This window comes from Scylla paramamosain, chromosome 3 (assembly GCF_035594125.1).
Source record: "Scylla paramamosain isolate STU-SP2022 chromosome 3, ASM3559412v1, whole genome shotgun sequence".
NCBI lineage: Eukaryota > Metazoa > Arthropoda > Malacostraca > Decapoda > Portunidae > Scylla > Scylla paramamosain.
This window is the reverse complement of record NC_087153.1, coordinates 303,032-324,739: the sequence shown is the minus strand read 5'-3', so window position 1 is coordinate 324,739 and position 21,708 is coordinate 303,032. Positions and strand designations below refer to the sequence as shown.

The 21,708-nt window shown below is 39.6% G+C and overlaps 1 protein-coding gene across 4 annotated transcripts; it reads right to left on the bottom strand.

Moving 5' to 3' along the window:
* Nucleotides 1–320: 320 nt before the first annotated feature.
* LOC135088972 (uncharacterized) lies at nucleotides 321–21,235 on the bottom strand. Of its 4 annotated transcripts, XM_063984083.1 has the most exons (7): nucleotides 21,056–21,235; nucleotides 19,137–19,304; nucleotides 18,862–18,954; nucleotides 11,410–11,645; nucleotides 7,755–7,990; nucleotides 2,891–3,024; nucleotides 523–659 (listed from the first exon to the last, which is right to left on the bottom strand). In XM_063984083.1, exons 1-7 carry the CDS (start codon nucleotides 21,145–21,147, stop codon nucleotides 611–613), a joined length of 1,008 nt encoding a protein of 335 aa, XP_063840153.1. In that variant the 5' UTR covers nucleotides 21,148–21,235; the 3' UTR covers nucleotides 523–610. The 4 variants fall into 4 exon arrangements, with proteins under 4 accessions (XP_063840135.1, XP_063840144.1, XP_063840153.1 ...); XM_063984065.1 differs by lacking the exon at nucleotides 2,891–3,024 and having other exon boundaries at nucleotides 321–659; XM_063984074.1 differs by lacking the exon at nucleotides 2,891–3,024 and having other exon boundaries at nucleotides 321–659; nucleotides 7,755–7,975; nucleotides 21,056–21,234.
* Nucleotides 21,236–21,708: the final 473 nt, after the last annotated feature.

Here is a 21,708-nt window from a genome sequence, read left to right as displayed (position 1 = left end):
TCTGCCATTGTGAATATGGCAGCAACCATCTTTGTCTAGCTAGGCAGCATGCATTAGTAAAAGGCTGACTGGTTAAAGAATGTGAATCTCTCATCACTCCATTTGCTGACTAGCTCATCCAACAACAGGTAACTTGTGACAAAGATAATAGGGAGCTTGTATTTTCTTCATGGTTGTTGTGGATGATCCCAATATTTTTCTTGGTGCTATTTTTCTCACATTAGAATTCTTTTTTTCCTTCCATGCTTCATTTTATGCCCTTATCTCCCTCATTCATCCTTTCTTATTTCTTAATGTTATTGGTGGCATCAAAATTGATAGTCTAATAAAAGTATATTTCACTAAAATTGTACAATGTTAGTCAGGGAAGTCCAACATTGTTTTTAGTGGATGTGTTCCCTCCCCTTAATATCTTACTTTCTTCCACCACAGTGTTTGCAGTAGCCTGAAAAAACCTCCACTCTACTGGTTGGCCTTGGATGCTTCCTGGAGGAAAAGATTTGGTGCCGCCCATCTGCCCAGAGACTGGAGTGGTTGACTGGCTGAATAGGTTCCTTCTTCTCTCTCCAGTCATCTATAGTTAAATTTCTCTGTTTCTTAATCAGATTTTCTATTTCCCTATTCCTGTATGAAGAGGCTTGAAGTGCTGTTTGCCGTACCTGAAATAAGTGCAATGCTTGACACAAAAGTACATAGGATCCTTACAGCATTTTTTTTTTTGCTACTTGTGTGTTATACTATCATTTTGACTTCTGTGATGACAAATGAAATACCAAGGTTCTTTGAGGACAGATATGGTTCAGTATGATCATGAACTACCACATACTGTACCCTCATGCATCACATATGCTTGGCATTATATGAGGTGTTCATCAAATTTACCAGAGGTAAACTTTAAAGAAAATATCCTACCTATTACACAGATAGCCACCCAAGCCTGAGCTAGGAAGCAGGATTTGATTAACATCTTTACTTGGTATTTTTCACTAGTGAAGAGGTAAACTCAACATCAGCCAGAGAAAAAGACCATGATTTTGGTGGCAAGTTCATCCTTTCTGTTCTGAGCATCTTGCACAGTCATTTCTTGACATCTAGGAGAGTTGGGTAACAGGCACCCACAGATGTTGAAAATCAACAGATATTTACCACACCATCTTAGAAATGCCTCTAGACATCTCTTTTCCTTTAATAAATACACTAAAAAATGAAAATATGATTTAAACAGGTCAGTCTCATCACAACTCATCCTCCCTACACATCATTATTTCTGTCAACAAAAAACAAATGTTCCTAACAGCATTCCTTTTTATGCAGTACTTGGCTCCCAAGGACACATATCCTAACCCTATACTTTAATTATTTTCCTGATAAATAAAACCTTTTACTTTTAATTAAATGAATGTCATTTGCACATAAAAGCTCCACATTAGTCATAAAGAAGTGATAACAAAGATCAGAGACTTGCATTGTAAATGAATTTCATAAAGGTGAAATAAAGTATACCTAATTAATTCTTAAAATAAGCAGCAGGTACTTGTGAAATGGGATAATGGGGAGTTTGGTAAACTAGTGATTGTCATTAGGCGGCAGCATCAGGCATATCCCGTTTTCCCACGTAGGAGCAATATCAAACATGCCTCCAGTGTCATTCTATATACATAAAGATGCAATGAGCTCATATTATATACTTTTCTATATAATTCCTTTGAAGTATTAACACAGGTAAAATTGAACTCTATTCATGAACAAAAGTATTTAAGTTGATTTTCTAGTGAATATAGCATGGCCATCTCGAGGTTTCCAAAAAAGTACACCATTGATCGAAAGTGTATTAATGCAGATGACAGTAAAAATGAAGACATGTCTGTGCCACTTAAAATTTTACTCTAAATTACATAGATCAACTTCCCAGTACAGTGGTACCTCAATTATCGGACATCTCCCTTTTCTAACAGCTTGGTTTTTTGACAAAAAATTCAGCTCCTAATTGCTTTGGCTGGCTGGTTGGCGACAAGAGAGAGAGAGGACGTGTGTGACTCAGCTCCTGCAATTCCAAGTAACTCCCTGGATTTTACCAGTAGTAAGAATCAGGATGGCTGCAGCTGAGTGCAAAGTGTGCAAGGAGAGTGTGATGACCAGATGTAGTGGTGTGGAGTGTGAGGTGTGTGAGTTGTGGCTCCACACAGCCTGTGTGGGGCTCAAGGCCTCCACCAAGATGATGAGCCACAAAAACATTACATTTTTTTGTATGACAAATGTCTGGAGGTGGCGAAGGATAAGCTGAAGACCAGGAAGGACATGGTGGCCAAGGAAACACAGACAACGGCGATAGTGACCAGCATAAAGGACACGCAGACGAAGGACATCAAAGATAATGATACACAGGCTGTGAAGACAAGGGCATGCAAACTGAGGAGAAAGACCAGCAACCATGAAGAAGGCCAATGATGAAGAAAATGATTCAGAGGAAGTCCCCAATCTGCACCGTTGGGGACAGCATGATCAGGAATGTAGGTTCCCACCTCAAAACCAAGATGAGCAAGAACTCGCAGGAGTGTCTGAGGAGAGCCAAGATCACAAAATAAAGACGACAGTGAATGAGAAGACCCAGAAGACCCAGAAGTTTAAGAATGGTCTGCTTGTGATCCAGGGTAGCAGTAACAACCTGGAGACAATTGGAGTAGAAGAAACTGTGAGGGAGGTGGTGGAGGCAGTGAAAGCTGCTGAGGACAAGAACCTGAGTGTGGCAGTGAAGGGAGTGATCAGATGGTCAAGAGAAAGAGACCAGTATGAGTGACTTAGATGAATGAACTGCAGGATCCAGGAAGAAGTGCTGAGAATGAAGCTGGACTGGCTGAGGGGCAAGAAAGGCAACGTCAGCTTCACTGACCTGGACACTACCCTGAGGGGAGGGCATGGACTTCTGCCGGACAGGATGCACCTCAATAAAGTCAGCAACGAGAGGATGTGCAGGTGGCTGCGTGAGTGGATGTGTGCAAGGTCCATTGTGTGTATGGACTCTGCCTGAATGAGGGATAGGAGTGCACCAGAACAAGGAAGAGAAGACACCAAACAGGCAAGGTCATGTATGAAACTTGGTTGTATGAATGTGAGAGGATGGGACATTGGCAAATTTGAAGATGTATGCAGGGAGTTGAATGAGTGGAGTTTGGGCTTGGTAGGAATAACTGAGACACACCTGAGGGACGTGGTGTGAATGGAGGGAGTGAGTATGTGATGGTAGGAAAGGGATGCAGTAAATAGGTGAAGTCAGGAGGCGTAGCCTTGCTCTACAGAAAGACAAGGAGCCTGAAAGTAAAAGAGTTTGATGTAGGAGACAGTGCAGAGGGTGAGGATGTGTTAGCTGTCCTAGTGGAGTGTAGGAATGAGCATGGTAGACCTGAGAGGGTAGTTGTAGTTTAGTGTACATGACAGTGGAAGGTGAGACAGCAGTTAGGGAGAATAACAGAAAGTACTGTATATTGAAGAAGATTGCAAGAGATCATGCTGGAGAGAAAGTGATTATTATGGGAGACATGAATGCACACATAGGTATTTAAGGTGAACAAATGAATAGGAATGGTGAGATGCTTGATGAGTTTGTGAATGAGATCGACCTAGAAAACCTGAATGAGACCCTGGAAGGCAGACGAGTGACTTGGTGTGCTAGGAACCAGGAGTCTGCGATTGACTACATGCTAGTGAATGGGAGAATGTGTGAGATTGTGGACTGCATGTGGATAGATGAGGATGGAATGATTGACATTGTCTTGGATCATAATGTGCTGGTATTAGAATGTAAGTTGAATGGAAGAGATAGAACGAATGCCAAGGCTAAGAGAAGAAAGTGGAGACTGAGGGATATAGGATGGGAGAATTTCCAAGTAGAATTGATTGAGAGAAACTGGGAGGATGAAAATTTGAATGGTGTGGAAGAAATGAATGATAGGTTTGTGGAGAATGTGAGAAATGCAGCAGCATGCCAGATAAGGTATGTAAGAACAAGTACCAGGAAGCATGCATGTAAGCCATGGTGAAGTGACGAAATTAGGAATGCTAGAAAGGAAAGAAAGAGACTAAATAGGGTGTGCAAGCAGTGGAGAAAGAGGAGGCATGAGATTGAGGAGGCTGAGAGTGAGTACCAAAATGCATGGACAGCATATGTGAGTCAGCAGTGAGTAACAAAGCGAAAGATAATGAATGCTAGAAGTTAAGTGTGAGAGAAGTGTGATTCAGTCACTAAGAGAGAAAAGTGTTGAAGGTGGCCAGGAATGGTACAGATTCCTGAGGGGTGAGGGAATGCCTAACAGTGACAATATGGAGAATCTGAAGCTGAATGGAGCTGTGGTGACAGATAGAAAAGAAATGAGAAGAGCAATAAAAGAGTTCTGGGAAGAGATTGGAGGTGTAGATGAGGTACATGATGTGAGAGAAGGGTGTGTGACACTGGAGACGAAGGATGTGGAAGAGTTAAATGAAAGAATCAGCAGGGAGGAAGTGGAGAAATGTGTGAATAGGCAGAAGAATGGGATGGCAGCAGGGCCAGATGAAATACCTTATGAGATGTACAAAAATGGAGGGGAAGTTGTGATTGATAGAATGACTGAGCTATTTAACCAGATGTGGGAGGAGGAGAGAGTGCTGAGTATGTGGAATGAATGCAGGGTGACTGCTGCATAAGGGAGGATACAAGGGTAAAAAATGAATTGAAAAATTACAGGCCGACTGCATTAGTGAACACAGTAGGTAAAGTTTTCAGTGCAGTGTTGAATGAGAGATTGTGTAAGTGGATTGAGAAAGCTGGAGTGTTAGGTGAGGAACAGAATGGGTTTCATGTGGAAAGAAGAGCAGAAGTTAACTTGTTTGTGGTGAATGAAATTATTGAAAGAAAGAAGGATGGTAGTAAACTGTACTTAGGTTTTCTAGACATAGAGAAAGCTTATGATAAAGTGAATAGAGAAATACTAGGTAGAGAAAGCTTATGATAGAGTGAATAGAGAAATGTTAGGTAGAGTCTTAGAAAAGATTGGGTTGAGTGCAAAGATAACTGATACAATTCAACTAGGTAAATACACAGTGGTTAGCCATGATCAAGGGAGGATGTCAGGCTGGCACTCCAAAACCAAGCCTCACCTAGTGTACATTGGGAAGGGGTGCTTTAAAAAGTCGTCTCCATGTCTAACGTAGTTAAGTGAAAAGGAAGCAAAGAAAAGAGTGTCTGAAAGAAAAGGGAAAATAGAGATCCATGGGAAAGGGAGGAGGATGGTTTAGTTTATTCTTATGAAAAGGAGAGTGGTTCCAAGAAGGTAGGTATGGATATGGCTGATGCAAATTTTTCTGGTTTTGGTGGTGAAAGTGAGGAAGGTAAGGAGAATTGGTGGAAGAGGAGAGTCAATCAATTGGAACAGCAGATGGACAAAATGTGGGAGATGTCTGAATCAATGAGGGAGAAGCACAGAGGAAATAAAGATATTGCAAACAAGAGTGGAGAATTTGGAATGGTAGGTGGAGAACCACAAGAAGGGAATAACTAATAGCGTGGAAGCAGTGGTTGGACCAAGTGATGGATATAGTTAGTGGAGGGCAAGGAGAGTAGTGGTTGGGTTGAGTAAAGAACAGTGTAAGTGGAGGGCAAAGAGAGAGGGAGACAGGAAATGGAAAAGTAAAGAAGTTAGAAGAATTGGTGAGTGTAAGCAATGTGATAACCCAAGGTGAAAGGGTAGAAGATTTTAAGAAAATAACTGAAGAGCAGATGGAGGAGTTCAGAGTCCAGGATCACTGAGAAAGTGGTGAATGGGATTAAGAATAATGAAGAAATAGTAAGAGGTGCTGCACACAAGAGGAAGAGTGTGATTCTGTTTGTAGTGAAAGAAAAGAAAAAAAGGTCAGATCAGTGAGAAAGAACTGAAACAGGTGGTAAATAGTGTGGTGGAAAAGTGCAGGACAAGGGAAGATTTGGTGAGTGATAAATAAATAAATAAATAAATAAATAAATAAATAAATAAATAAATAAATAAATAAATAATAATAATAATAATAATAATGATAGTGTGGGCCAATACAATAATAGCCTCGCCAAGGGCTATCTATCTGATTCTATCAATCTATGGTAGTATAGTTGGAGAGTGGGTCAAGTGGGTGGTGCAAGGAGGAAAGTGACCCCAACTGTATTGAAACAGTTTTGGGGGAACCCAGCTTGCAAAAAGTTGAGAACCCCTAACATAGATGATTGTCACAGAACTGCAAAATATGCTGAGGAGAGGGACAGGCTGATAAGAATAAGACTAAAAGTGCAGTGCAAAGCAGTGTTAGAGAGTGCATGGAAACTGGCAAGGAACAAGTACACTAAACAGCTGCGGTTGAGAAAGGATCTGAATGAGGAAAAGGAAGACTGAGTGAGCTTAAGGAGATGCAGGATAAAAATGAGAAGAGGTTAAAAGAGGAAAAGAAAGTTTTTTGAAGGATAATGGATATGCAAGTGAGAAAATGGTATATCTTAGAGAGAGAAAAAAAAGATAGGCATAGAGGAACAATGGAAGGCAGCCTTTACAAATATGAATGGGATTGTACCATTGATGATTCACCTGAATTACTGTTTGAGAGAGAAAGAACAAGATATTGTTGGAGTAGTGGAAAAACTGATACAAATGAGCCAGTGAGGACTGGAGAAAGTAAATATAATATATGGACAAGGAATAGCAGGGCTGCACCAATCCCACTCAGTAGAGCCTCCTTTCCTCTCCTTTTTCTTTAGTATGGAGATGACCCCTAAGGCAAAAAAAAGGCAAATAGAAGAAATCCAGCTGGACTGATGATGAGACTTTCCTCCTCCAGTCAGTAAGTATATGAGGAAAGAAGCAGCCTGAATAGCTTCACTCAGCAGCACAAAAATGCCACATGGGCTTCTCTTACTAAGAAGGTAAGTAAGACATGGTAACAACAGGACACAGGAAGGCCCAAGGTCATCATTGCAGCAGAGCTGTATTTCCCATTGGCTAAATAACACTGTAATTACTATTTTAATTATTATTATCAATGCATCACTCCTTCCTGTGGGGCTCTCCAAGGCAACTCGTGCCAAATCTGTCACAAAATAGCACTCCTGCAGGTCCAGTCTATATATTTTCAAAAGTTCAGTCACTCAGGTCACCGAGAACATCCTTACAGGGCCTTGAGGTGGTGGGCTTGGGGTCCTTGACAGTTGGCTATCTTTGCTTTCTTAGCCTAAAGCAGAAAGATAAGCATGATCTGGACCAGACTTATTTTTTTAACACCTTAAACACAAGGCTCTGCATGAGCAACACTAAGCATAACATTTCTGCTGCTGAGCCCTATCCCTATACTTAAGAATTTTTCTTAATATGGCCCTGATTTGCAAAAGTCATTGTTTGCTCCTGCTACCAAGGAATGTGACCTGTTTCACTAGCTTATAACAAACAGTTTCATTACTTATCAGTTGCACCTCATATACCATAGGCCATAGTGTATTCTTTGCCTTAACCCCAAACCCCCAAGTATTCCTTCTTTCTCATATCTAACTTTCTTCATCTTATATGTATTATGATGTAGTACAACAAGGTTTTTGTTGTGTAGTGATATGATGTTTCCCATTCAATTCCTTGATTATAAATGTAATCCTGAATTCTACCAAAAGGATAAATTTACTTTTTAGATATGAATCCATTTGTAAAAAACTTAACACAAAAACAATTGAACAAACAAGCATTTGCATCAGCATAAAAAGACATCAATACCTGATCTCTGTTGAGATGGATGTTAAATGATGTCTTATCTCCAATATGCCGGACAGATGAGCTGGTACCACATGGCACATATGTGATTCTATTGCGGTTGTGGTAGTTTCTGCGAGTTGTCCTGGAAAGCTGTGAGGTGAGAGGAAACTGCCAACTCTTGGTTATCCTAGTCCTGGGCAAGACTCCTTTCCTTGATACTCCATCCTGTTCTTCTCTTTCAGCTTGAGTAAAGAAACCTAAATATCAGTGGCAGATAGAATGCTTTCTACATTAGGAAGGAGAATCTCCCTCAAACTCAACACAATTTAGTTATCTTACAATGTGATCTAGAAATTATTGATATATTATGCTTTATACCTCTCCACACACACACACACACACACACACACACACACGTTCATATGTACAGTAAAATCCCTCTCATCTGGCATTCAAGTATCCGGCAGCTTCAAGTATCCAGCACATTTTTCCCCGAGCCTTAAAATCAATAAAAAATCAATGTGTACAATTAAAATTCCTGCGCAAGGCATACTTTGTCTCCTCGCTACCAGAGCGCACTGCTGCGCGCCACCCGTGGCCCACTGCACTGTGTTTACTCAGTGACTCAGTCCCGCGTGTGCACTGTTTATCGCCTGACGCCTTCATCATGCCTAAAGTTGTAGAAAAGAGGAAGCGTGTTGTGCTTACACTTAAGCAGCTGATCAGATCAGCTGATCTTTGTTATGGTAAGATGTGTGAGTGTAGGGTGGTGATTGTGGACATAATTTCACTTCTATTCAAGTATTCGGCAATATTCAAGTATCCGGCATGTCGGCGGTCCCGTTGATGCCGGATAAGAGAGATTTTACTGTATACAAATTAATACCTGAATAATGAAAGATATATACTGACTGCATATTTCTAAATGCTCTTTAACCAGACAATACTAACAACATGTGAGTCATTTAACTCTTAAAAAAAAAAAAAATAGAAAATCATTAAGTATGCAAAGGAATGAATATTGGGTAATAACTCTGATATCTGATGGAAAATACCAACACAAATATGAGAACAAGACAAAAAATAAAGACCATGGATATAAAAAAGAAATTACAATGGAAATGTGAAGATTGGTAAGTAAACAACAAATAGACCACAATGGTTGCCTAAATGGATCCCTGCGATATTAGTCTAGTATAAAGAGGGAGATCACACAAGAGATGGTATGAGATTGACAATTTGAAGTCAGAACATGGCAGACTTGTGAATAATGGAACCTTTGTTTAAAAGTGGATATACAATGGCTGATGATCATTACATATTTCTTGCTAATTTAATTACCACTAAAACTGAGGATTTTGAGCCAATTCTACATGCTACATAAAGATTGTCAGCAGTTTCATATTTATTTCTCCCTCAAGTTTTGTCACTTCTCTTGTACATTGCCTATCTCTTGTTACTTTTATCTGTACATTACCTATCCCTTGTTACTTTTATCCTTATAGATAAGAAATAACAATTCTTGGAATTCTGAGCATGAATATAATTAATTTAAGCAGACTATTATTTTCCTGAAAATTCATATTTAGAACAAAAGGAAATAAAATTGTTCATTTCAACTTCATTTACAACACTCATAAAGTAATTTTCAGCATAAAAAAAAAGAATTATTCCTAGTAAGAAGCACTGCTAAAAGATAAAATATTAATGAAAATAAAAACAAAAGAAAATGCAAGTGTGGTGGCGACAAGAGAAGCTATTGGACTGCTGACAATGCTGCAGCCAGGCAATCTACTCTCAAAATCCCTAAATAATATTCAAAGAATCAATCCCCCTAAATTCCCCACTTCGTATATTTTCATACATCATAAAAATACTGAAATATATGTGAAGTATATGTGATGCATGTGCTTTACATTTAGATTAAAACTATCATGGTGAATATAATAATTCATAATTCATGTCGTACATGATTAATGACGTTGCTAATTAATTACATAATTAATGACGTAGCATTACCTTTCTTTCTTGCTGGAAGTTTACCTACATTCAGCCTGTTCCTAAAAAAGGATGACCACTCTAATCCCTTAAAAGTACCGTCCTTTTGGTTTAATTTCTTGTCTATCTAAAGTTTTTGAATCTATCCTCAACAGGAAGATTCTTCAACATCTATCACTTCACAATCTTATATATGATCACCAGTATGGGTTCTGTCAAGGCCACTCTACTGGTGATCTTCTGACTTTCCTTACTGAGTCTTGGTCATCCTCTTTTAGAGATTTTAGTGAAACTTTTGCTGTTCTCTTAGACATATCAAAAGCTTCAGATAGAATCTGGCACAAAGCTTTGATTTCCAAACTACCCTCCTACAGCTTCTATCCATCTCTCTGTCAAACTACCCTTCTCTCTGTAACTTCATTTTTAGTTTCTTCTCTATTGCTGCTGTGGTAGATGGTCACTGTTCTTGTAAGTCTATTAACAGTGGTGTTCCTCAGGGTTCTGTCCTGTCACCCACTCTCTTCCTATTATTCATCAATGATCTTCTAAACCAAACTTCTTGTCCTATCCACTCTTATGCTGATGAAGCCACCCTATACTTTTCCACATCTTTTAGTGGATGTCTAACCCACCCTATACTTTTCCACATCTTTTAGTGGATGTCTAACCCCTCAGGAAATAAACATCTCATGCAGGGAAACCACAGAATGCTTGACATCTGATATCTCTAAAATTTCAGATTGGGTCAGAGAAAACTTAGTAATGTTCAATGCCTCAAAGACTCAGTTCCTCCATCCATCAACTGAACATAACTTTCCAGATAATTATCCCCTCTTCTTCATTGACATTCAACTGTTCCCTTCTTCTATACTGAACATCCTCAGTCTGTCCTTTATTTACAATGTAAACTGGGAACTTCACATCTCATCTCTTGCTAAAACAGCTTCCATGAAGTTAGGCATTCTGAGTCGTTTCTGCCAGTTTTTCTCACTCCTCCAGCTGCTAACTCTGCACAGGTGCCTCATCTGTCCATGTATGGAGTATGTTTTGTACGTATGGGGGAGTTCCACTCATACCACGCTTTTAGAAAGGGTGGAATCAAAAGCTTTTCATCTTATTAACTCCTCTCTTCTAACTGACTGTCTTCAACCTCTTTTTCATCGCCGCAATGTTGCATCTCTTGCTATTTTCTACCATTATTTTCATGCTAACTGCTATTCTGATTTTGCTAACTGCATGCCTCCCCTCCTCCCACAGCCTTGCTGCACAAGACTTTCTTATCCCTATTCTGTCCACCTCTCTACTAGAAGAGTTAACCAATATTCTTAATCATTCATCCCTTTTTCTGGTAAACTGTGGAATTCCCTGCCTGTTTCTCTATTTCCTCCTTCCTATGACTTAAACTCTTTCAAGAGAGGTTTCACGACACTTATCCTGTTATATGATTTTTCTATTTGGAATTCTCTATGGGACTTGGCATTAAGTGGGCCTTTTTTTTTAATACATTTTTTTGTTGTTCTTAGCCAGTGGCAAAACAATGGGACATACAGAAGATGGAGACGTGAATGAAGTATAAAGTTATCAAAGATTACCCAACAAATATGAAAGATGAAAAGCTTTAGGATCATATTACATAAAACAACAATATTTAGAATATCACTGCAGAAGTTTTACATACCAGGTATAAGGTCATACTCTCTAGCTTGGCCTCCAGGTCTCATAACTCCAAGTTGCATGCTGGATGACCTGGTTCTGTTTCTTGATTCCATGGCAACATTGTGATCTGTGACTTGTGTTTCATGAAGGCCATCTCCTTCACTGCCTCTGCCATTTCCTTGCTGTCCTGTGGTGCTCCTTTCCTCCCTGCCTACCTCATCATCTGTGCTATCTGGTGTCCTCTGCTGATCAGAAATTCTGAAAGAGGATAGCACAAAATTATTTCTTTCTCCTGGATGTATTTCATAACAATATGAAAAGAGCCAAAATTCCCAGAGGAACAACAGTAAAATTTAAGTTGCATGTCCATTGCTTTTCAATAATCATCATCTGTGACAAGCTAAGTGTTAATACTGTTACTTGCAAATCCATTCAACATGAATATTGTTTAGGTTTTAATTAAGGCCATGACAAGATATTAGTGACTACTCCTGCTATCATCATTATGTACACAATTTCAACATATGGCCACTGAAGATAATATACAAGACAAAAGCCAGAGAATTGTGGTTATTAATCTAATGTCATTATCCTGTGTTCTTAGACACAGGTAGAGATAACCCACCACAGCTTATAGTTAAAAGATATACATTAAATCTTCAGAAAAAGTACTCCTTGCTGCATGTCCCTACTTTCTGCCATATGCCTTATTTTTTTGTGTAAGAGATAGGAAAAACAGGAGCATGGTCCATTGTCCTTGACCAAGTATAGATTACTCAGGTGACAGGCTTGGCAAGGTTGTGTCAGGTAAAGAAGTTACTTCTGCTGAAAATTCACCAGTTACTTCCTTAGCATAACAAATTAGCAGTAGTTAGGGGTTAGAATGTTAGCTTGATTCATCTTTGTTGCTACAAACATAGTGTTATGAATTAATGTGTAGTACTAATGTATCTTAGTTAATATATGATAATATATGATATAAATCTATATATACAGTAGAACCTCAGTTCATGAACAGCCCAGATCACAAACAAATTGATTCACAAACTAGTTTTGCGAACAAATTTTAGCTTGGGTCATGAATGATGCTCTGGGATATGAATGCACCCTACCTACAATCCATGAAACCTCGTGCTCAGTTGTGCATTGGCACACTTGGCATAAACATGGTTCTTGAGAGTGTTGTGTTCAAAAATATTATTTTTTTCTTTGTTTCTCTTTTTTGTGCTATTTTAGCCTTCATTAAGAAGGAGAAAAGTGTTAGTGATAGTAGCAGTAAGAAGCCTAAGCATATTACTATTGAAGTAGAGAAGGAAATTATTGGAGGAATAAATGAGGAGGGTAAGGAAGGCAAAGTTATCAGAAAAGAGATTAGTAGGCAGCTGTGTTTCCACACACTGGTGAATCAATCAATCAATCAATCAATCAATATCTCTCTCTCTCTCTCTCTCTCTCTCTCTCTCTCTCTCTCTCTCTCTCTCTCTCTCTCTCTCTCTCTCTCTCTCTCTCTCTTGAAGACAGTTAATTGTAGAAGGGACATCAAAAAGTAGTTTTCCTCACAGAAGTGGGAACAAGTGGAATGAACTTAGTAAAGATGTTGTTCATGCCGTAACTGTCCATGCTTTTAAGACCAAACTGGATAGATATAGAGATGGGATACTATGAGATTACTCCTCTCCCATAAACCACAAGGTAAATACAACTAGGTAAATACACACACACACAGAGAGAGAGAGAGAGAGAGAGAGAGAGAGAGAGAGAGAGAGAGAGAGAGAGAGAGAGAGAGAGAGAGAGAGAGAGAGAGAGAGAGAGAGAGAGAGAGAGAGAGAGAGAGAGAGAGAGAGAGAGAGAGAGAGAGAGAGAGAGAGAGAGAGAGAGAGAGAGAGAGAGAGAGAGAGAGAGAGAGAGAGAGAGAGAGAGAGAGAGAGAGAGAGAGAGAGAGAGAGAGAGAGAGAGAGAGAGAGAGAGAGAGAGAGAGAGAGAGAGAGAGAGAGAGAGAGAGTGTGTGTGTGTGTGTGTGTGTGCGTAGGGAGGAGGAAGGGAGAGGAGGGTAAGAGAGCAAGGAATGAACCAGGGAAGGAGGAACTGTACTCCCGTACAGTCCCCTCTCCCTGGTGGAGGGGGAATGGGATCAAGATAAGGATAGGGGGATAGGGAGGACAAGGGAGGGACCATAGGGAAAAAACTGTGATGTAGGTTCTGCCAATGAGACTTCCTCATTCTGCATAGACATCACTTCAGAATGATTATGCTGAATTTTGCAGTAATTTTTTGCACACCTTTGGAGCATCACAGACTCATGATTCCTTTCAGTGGGCATTCCATTATGTTGACTCTTACAACACAGCTTGGTAATATAGGCCACATGCTCAGTCAGGTTTGTGCATGCTGCCGAGTACACCCATGATGCTGTGAGGTTTTTGAAGGCTGGAAATTGTGTGCAAGGTGGTCAGATGAGTATAGATAAACTTCAACTCTTCTTAGAGTTTACTAGTTATGTTACTTTCCTTACTCCTCAAGAAAGATGTGCTGCTTCTTCCATTGACATCAAACCCACAGACTCTCTTTTGGATTTTGCCACTAAAATCAGTAAAAAAAAATGCAGGAATTACCTCACTCTCACAGCATGTCACCTGTTGTTAGTGACGGGTCTCCAGCATCTACACCTTCACCTCAGATGTCTCCCAACGAGTGTTCTCGCCCTCAGGTGTTGTCTTCATCCCGGCGTCCACCTCTTTCATGTACTTATTGCCATGCATGATGCAATGTCTAGGAATGTGCCTTCTAAGCAGTTTTCAGGCCACAGTTGCTCTAAACCTTCATCACCTGCTGGTTGTGTTCACTTTCACTCTCCTTGTCAGACAGAGTATACGTGCTCTCCATCTCCAGTTCCGAGACCTTGCATGACTCTTGAGCATCCATTTAAGTTCTGTATCATTCATGACCTGGGTAACAACACAACATAGGAATATTTCAAAATTCTGGAATGGAAGCAAGATCAAGTTGTGACAACCTTCCCTTACAGCCTGCTAACAATAATCTTTTCAGTGCACAAGGTTCTCCCTTATATGTCCTTGGCACAGTTGTTCTCCTCTTGTTTCTTGCAAGTCATGTACCACCATTTGAAGCACAATTTTTTGCAAGCTCTGATTTCGTACTCAACAGCAATGGTCTCTTATGACCCGATTCACTTGTGACTCATGGTATAGGTGTTTTTCCCTAACATCATGTTATTTCCTATAAGGATACCCTTATCTCTGCAATGGACATTCCAGCTTCACTCTTTGCCTTTAAATCTCCTGTTCACACTTCACAGCGTTTACGCTCCACAAATCACGGTTCATCATTGCCTGATTTTACAGAGTTGAAACGTTCAGTCTCTGCTGTGGATGTTTGTTCTGCCATTGTGATTGGGGATCAGCATGTGGGCCCTACAGCTGCTGTTCACCTTCCTGTTTGTGTGACAAATGAGCCTGTTGACTTGTGCATCTTATCTTTGCCAGACTCTGTCTGCATTCGTAGGTTGTCTCTTGAAACTATTCTTTCTTGTGTCCATGATAGTCATATAACTGATGCCTTAGTGACTAACCTAACCAGTGCCCTGATTTCTTTCAAGAGCAGCATACTTCTTGCTTCTTTTTAAGTCTGTGACAGTAGGTCCTTTCTTGACCCTCCACACCTTATTTCTTCAGTTTCCCCTAACACAGATTTTTCTCATGACACTGCTGATCTCATTTCTTAGCTTTCAGCTAATGTTAAGGTGTCGGACTTCCCAACAGCAAATTTTCATCTCCTCAACTTGCTTGTCAAGCACAAATCCGATACTGCTTTGCCTAACAAACCACTTGGTGTCACTGACCGTATTGTGCATCACATTCAGTTAAAACCTGATATACGTCCTTCTTTTGTGCCTTTCTATCATTTGCCTCACAGTCAACAAGCTGCTGTTTAGGATTTAGTTGATGGAATGCTGAAAGATGGTATCATTCAAGAATCACATTCTCTGTGGAATTCACCAATATTCTTAATCCCAAAGAAAGACAGTTCTTATTGTGCTGTAGTTGATTTTTGCAAAGTTAACTCTGTAACCATCCCTGACCATTATCCTCTTCCTGTTTTAAATTACCTTTTGCAGTCCATCAGGAAAGATAACAGTGTGTTCACTTGACCTCAAATCAGGTTTTTGGCAGAGTCCTTTGGACTCCAGTAGCCATGGCATTACTAACTTTTCTATGCTATCAGGTCATTATGAGTGGCTTCATGCCCCAATGGGTTTATGTAACATGCCCATGACTTGCAAGCGGCTTGTTAATAGTCTATTGTAAGATCTTACTGGTGATGGCTTCTTTGTGTACCTTTATGATTTGATATTAGTGTCTTGTAATCTTAAGTCTCACTTTGATAAACTTAAACTTGTTCTGCAAAGATTCAAAGAAGCAGTTCTTAAACTTAACCTGCCTAAATGTAAATTCCTTTGGTCACATATTGAGTTTTTAGGTCATGTAGTTGACAAGGATGGCATTCACACTACTGATGCCAAATTTTAGGGCTGTTCAAGACTTTCCTACCTCAGTAGATCATGTGCACTCTTTCTTTGGTCTTGTGGGTTATTACTGTGCACTCATCAAAGGCTTTGCATCCATCGTGTTGCCTCTCACGTGTCTTCTTAAAAAGCACGTCTCTTTCATATGGCACGATGCCCAGCAAACTAGTTTTGACAGACTCAAATGTGCACTCACTCATGCTCCAGTCCTCACCTTTCCAGATTACAGCCTGCCTTCTTACAATTTGCACCACTGCAAGTGCTTTGGGTGTTGGCACTGTTCTGATGCAGAAGACTAAGAGTTCTCATCCTCAAGTTATCACTTATGCCAGCTGTACCCTGAATGCTGCTGAGTCTTGATACTCAGTGCTTGTGTGGACTCTTCATCATTTTTGTGACATCATCTATGGCTACCAATTGACTGTCTATACTGATCATGCTCCTTTGCTTCACCTTTTCAAGGGTAAAAATCTGACAGGTCATCTCGCAATTGGTGAATTTAACCCAATGATCAAGTATTTGCCTGGCAAAGCAAATGTGGCTGCAGACACTCTTTCACGAAATGTTGTTGTTGCAACTGTAACAGAGATTACTAATTTCTCATGCAAGGAATTTTTTGATGCCCAGCGCCAAGATCCCTTATGGTCTGCTGTGATATATGGGTTAGAATCAGATGATTTTGCCTTATATAAGTTGAGTGTTCTCTTGTCTCAGTTTTCCCTTGCTGATGGTATTATAAGTCATACTGTGTCAGTTCATGAGCAAACAGTGATGCAACTTTTCATCCCCACTTCTTTAGTTCCCTCAGTACTTCAGCTCATTCATGATACTCTCCAGTCCAGTCATCCAGAACGTGACAAATCTTTAACTATGGCTTGTAAGTGTTATTACTGGTCTACGAAGCATCTTGATATCACAAATCATGTAACCCAGTGTCTTTCTTCTGCACAAACTACAGGTAGCACACACACAGCTCCTATGCTAGAATATTCTATTCCTTCTGGTCCTTTTGACACTGTTGTGATGGACCTCTTGCTGTTACTTCACAGTCACCAAGGATCTCCCTATATTCTAGTCTTTGTTGATCATTTCAGTCGCTTTGTCTAACAAATCTGCTCCAGTTTTTGCTCATGCTTTAGTGTCCCACCTCCTCTGTCCATTTGCTACACTTTCAGTTTTGCTTTCTGATAATGGGACAAAGTTTAAGAATGAGGTGCTTCACACCATTTGTCAACAGTACAAAATTTCACGATGCTTTATCACAACTCACCATCCAGCTTCTAAAGAACTTGTGCAACAGACTAAGAGAAAAATTTTGGAGATCTTTTGGCATGTTGCAGGTAAACTTCATGAGTTATGGGAGGACTGGCTTCCACACATAGCTACTTCTATTAATGGTTCTGTAAATTTGTTTACAGGAAAGACTCCTCACTATTTTGTGTTTGGCAAAGAGGAACATCTCCCTTATGACATACTTGTAGCTCCTCATGTGCTGGTGTATTCTGCTGATGACTATGCCCAGTCTTATATCTCCACTTTTCAGACTATTCATGCATCTGTGAGGCTTCAAGCTTCACATGCCGAGATGATTAGTTGGCAGCACAGTACAGCCATGCCTGTATCCCTCGGTGTTGGTGACACTGTCTTTACAGCCTCTCCTAAATTTTCAGGTCCTTTCTCATTACTGAGAGCCTTTCTGGTAATAAATTTAAAATCTTTGATCCAGCTCTGAATATTTCAGAAATTGTTCACATAGATAGGTTAAAGAAGGCTCAGGTCCCCATTCCCTCCTCTTCTTCTGATTCTCAAATACCTCAGTCTCTACCTGTCTCATACTTCTTTTCCTCCTACTCACTCCTATCATCTCTATAGTAGGGCTGTATAAAAATTTTTTGCAATCCATTTCATATTTGTAATGTACTTTTTTTCTTTGATGTCCCAAGGGTTTGTATATTTTGCTTTACCCTTTGGGAGGGATATTTTGTGAAATTTTGTGTGTGTTTACATATTTATTATGTCATTGTAATGTATTACTGTCTCGTGTGACTTATCTGTTAAACGGATAAGCACACTTAATACATATTTCACATTATCATTATTATTATTATTATTGTCTTGTCAAATATATATATATATATATATATATATATATATATATATATATATATATATATATATATATATACTTTAATTATTTTTTTTATGTGACCTGCGTGCCACCGAGAGTTATGTTTTGTTTGCTGCGAGGCAACAGCAAGGTGTGGCCAAGCTATATGATAGTATGTATATGTATAAGTTCATTTTCTTTCATTACTATTATTATGATTATCATTATTATTATTATTATTATTATTATTATTATTATTATTATTATTTATTATCTATGTACTGTATTCCTTCAAGACGCTTTTTGTCCCCCTTTTGTTTGTGGGCCTTTCTTGGCGCTTCCCATGAGCCTTGTTCCTAGTCAGTCACAGGTTGCCCTCTGGGCCAGTCAGTCACAGTCTATATCTTGGATTCGTTTCATATAATGGAGCTGTTCTACAAAGTATTTACCATTTCCCTTATCATCTGGACAATCCTTCAGTGACTTGTGTCCCCTAGCACACTCTTCAGTATCTAAACAGTAAAAATATTCTTACACAAAACCAATTTTGTTTTAGAAAGGGTCAAAATAGTTCTGATGTTATGAACAAATTCTCCTCTTCTGATTTCCTTACATAGGTTGTCATGCTATTTTCTGAAGCTAATTTTTTTTTTTTTTCATTCCCTACAAACTAAGAAAAATTTGTCCCAGTCTTGACTTGTACAACATAATTTATGGCAGAGAGAGAATATTAGTGTCTTATAAGGGATGGAATGCACTACAGGCAATTCCTTATTCACTATGAAAAGTTTTAATCTTGCCCTCCTAATAGAAAGAAGCCTTACCTGGGAGAATGTTCAGGAGAGAAGCGGAGGCGAGGCACATTGGGTGGAGGATCTGTGGGCCGATTTGGTGGTATTGCTCGATGACGATTTTGTCTGTAAACCATAATAACTAATACTAAACAGTTTTTTATATTGCAGAAATAGTGTTCAATAAATGATAAGAAAAAGCTACTGCTCAGTCATGTTTTTGTTCTTTTAATACCTATTAAAATTCTAACATTTCATTTGAACCTATACAATATTTCAGTATTCAGCATTGATAAATGGAAGCTTACTCTTGAGAACCTGTGAACCTGTCTCTTGGCCCAGAATGCCTGACTGCTCCCAATCCTCTTGGTGCTGGACCCTCCACCTGCTCTTCCTCTTCAGACTCATCACACACACAGTCAGAGTCACTTTCTTCTATTGAATGATGTGACCTCTCCTCCTCTCGTCTTCTGAGTCTGAAAAAAAAATTCTTTAGTTTAATCATGCAAAATGTAATACAAACAGATAATACAATAAAGCCACTTAATATTTCCTTGCTGTAGATGGCCATTGCTTCTTTGCTCAATTTATCTACATTGGAGTTAAATATTGCATGCAAGTGAGTGTTATTGCTAACTGCTATGTTACATATTTGTGAGGGGAAACTATTTCTTTCTGGTAGATTTTTATCTGCTTTGTATTAATCTGCTTTTCATTTCTATCACAAAACATTACCCTGAGAGACTTAAAATCCTAAACTGAACAACACTAGCTTATCAACGTCTAAGGGATAACATGATAGAATTATGGAAACAATTTCACACCTATGACAAAGAGGCCATTATCACCTAGTTTCAAACCACACTTAAGACCAAGCTCTCAACACAGCTTTCAAGTATTCAACCACCGATCATACAACAGGGTGAGAGGAGTCCAGCACAATTCTTTCTACTACCGTATGCCCCCAATACGGAACAAACTCCCAGATAGAGTTGTTAAGGGAAGATCACTACAATCCCTTAACAAGAGGTTGGATGCACACTGGGCTTCCCATCCACTTAAATATAATATGGCTGACATTATGGAGTTGCACGAAGAGGCCTGTTAAGGCCTGGATGCAGTATCTTGTATAAGTAAGTTTAATTTGTTTGAGGGGATAGTGAGGGGGGGTTGGAAGGGGGTAGAAAAATACAAGCTAATGATTTGCAGGAAAAAGTAACATGCATATTAATTCAAAACAAGCTGAAAATGGTAAATTTATGTAAGTGCACCTATCTAGCATTTTCAGATGAAATTACACTTTTCTGGTAGATTTTTATATGCTTTGAATGAATCTAGTAACCATTTCCAAGGCGAATATATTTTTTTCTTATATGTCCCTCCCCCCACACACACATAAACAAGCAGAAATTCACCAGAAAAACATTAACTAAGCCTAACCTAATTAAAAATTAACATACCTTGACAGTAACTTTGATCAAAATTAGTATCTCAGGAACAAACAATTTGCAGCGGTAAAGATACACACCACAGTGTTATATGAGACCCAAGTACCTCAGTGAGGACAATTTTTATTTTCATTTATTTTTATTTATTTTTTCTTTTTGCCGAGACGGGTACACTTATAGGTACAATTGCAGTTTCCCCCAATAAACCGCACATAAGTATGAAATGTCTCACAGTCTAGATCACACTGCTAGGAGCATTTCTAACCCCATATTACCTTGTCGCAAACGAATAATAAGGTCAGTAAGGTTAGGTTAGGTTAGGTTAGGTTACCTTAGCTTTCTGGTTGAGTTCGAATATACTAATGGTGGGGGTTCAAGGTGGGCACAGCCCCCTGTTTATAATAGGTTTTTGGTTTGCTACATTTAGGAAATTTCCTCGGGTTTTAGGGAAATTTCCCTACATTTTCAAAGTCTATATATCACTCGTATGTGCCCCCCCCACCACAAAACCCCCGGTTCCCCACAAGCCCCCAAGCATGCTGGAGGGGTTGGAGGGGTGTGGGTAAAGATTGGGGATATTGGGTGAAACTGCAAATTTACCCACTTGTATAATACCCTGAAAACTACAAGAATAAAAGTCTCGTCCAGAATAGAGGGGCTCGTGAAAGAGTAAAAATTTATCCAAAACTACCAAAACTTGCCCTTGTATGACAGTAGTTGAAGTAAGCGCTGGCACAAAGTTGTTTGTTGAAGACTAAAAATACGTTGTACTCCCTTACCTTATGTCATTGTTTTCCTGCCACACAGTCTTGCGCACATGAGGGGCATAGTTTCTGTAGTTCAGTCTATAGGTGGACTTTTTATGAACCATAGTTACCCTCCTTCCTTCCTTCGACCGATAACCCCCCAGCTGAGCAACCCGCGGGCCGCGCCAGCTGCTTAGGCCTACAAGCCTAAAATTGTTTGCATTAATTTGTACGGAATGCTAAATTTATTAACTACTCTTGTCATTTACTAGTTTTCATTTTATTTAATTGTCAATTAAAACGTGCATTTTATTTCGTTCTTGATAGGGTATCAAAGGATAAAAGCAAAAGTAAATAGGCTCTTGTAGACGTCTTCAGTTCTTCGTAGGCGCCTCAGAAATAGCTATTTTCCCACGCATTCCTTTTCGCGCAGGTCTCTGGGGAACCTTACAACTATCCCGGGCCGCAAGCTTTCAAAGGTCTTGCGGGAATCGACGGGAGAAATGGGCGGACAGCGGGGCGGAGCAAAAGATACAGCCACTCGCTGGTAGCGATGCAAACATGTTAGGACTACGGAGTGTCAAACTTAAATCCTTTCGACACTCGCGATTCTATAGCGGAAGAGTGAGGACATGCTGACATTGCTCTTCCCCACAACAGCGGCTGGTTTGAACTCGCTCTGCCTC

Bases quoted from the DNA above. Each gene is read 5' to 3' on its own strand.
- LOC135088972 (XM_063984065.1), bottom strand. From the start codon at position 21,147: ATGGTTCATAAAAAGTCCACCTATAGACTGAACTACAGAAACTATGCC. The intron at 19,305-21,055 runs GTAAGGGAGTAC...TTTTTTTTTCAG, and splicing joins CAGGAAAACAATGACATAAG to ACTCAGAAGACGAGAGGAGG. The intron at 660-7,754 runs GTATTGATGTCT...CACTTATTTCAG, and splicing joins TCCATCTCAACAGAGATCAG to GTACGGCAAACAGCACTTCA.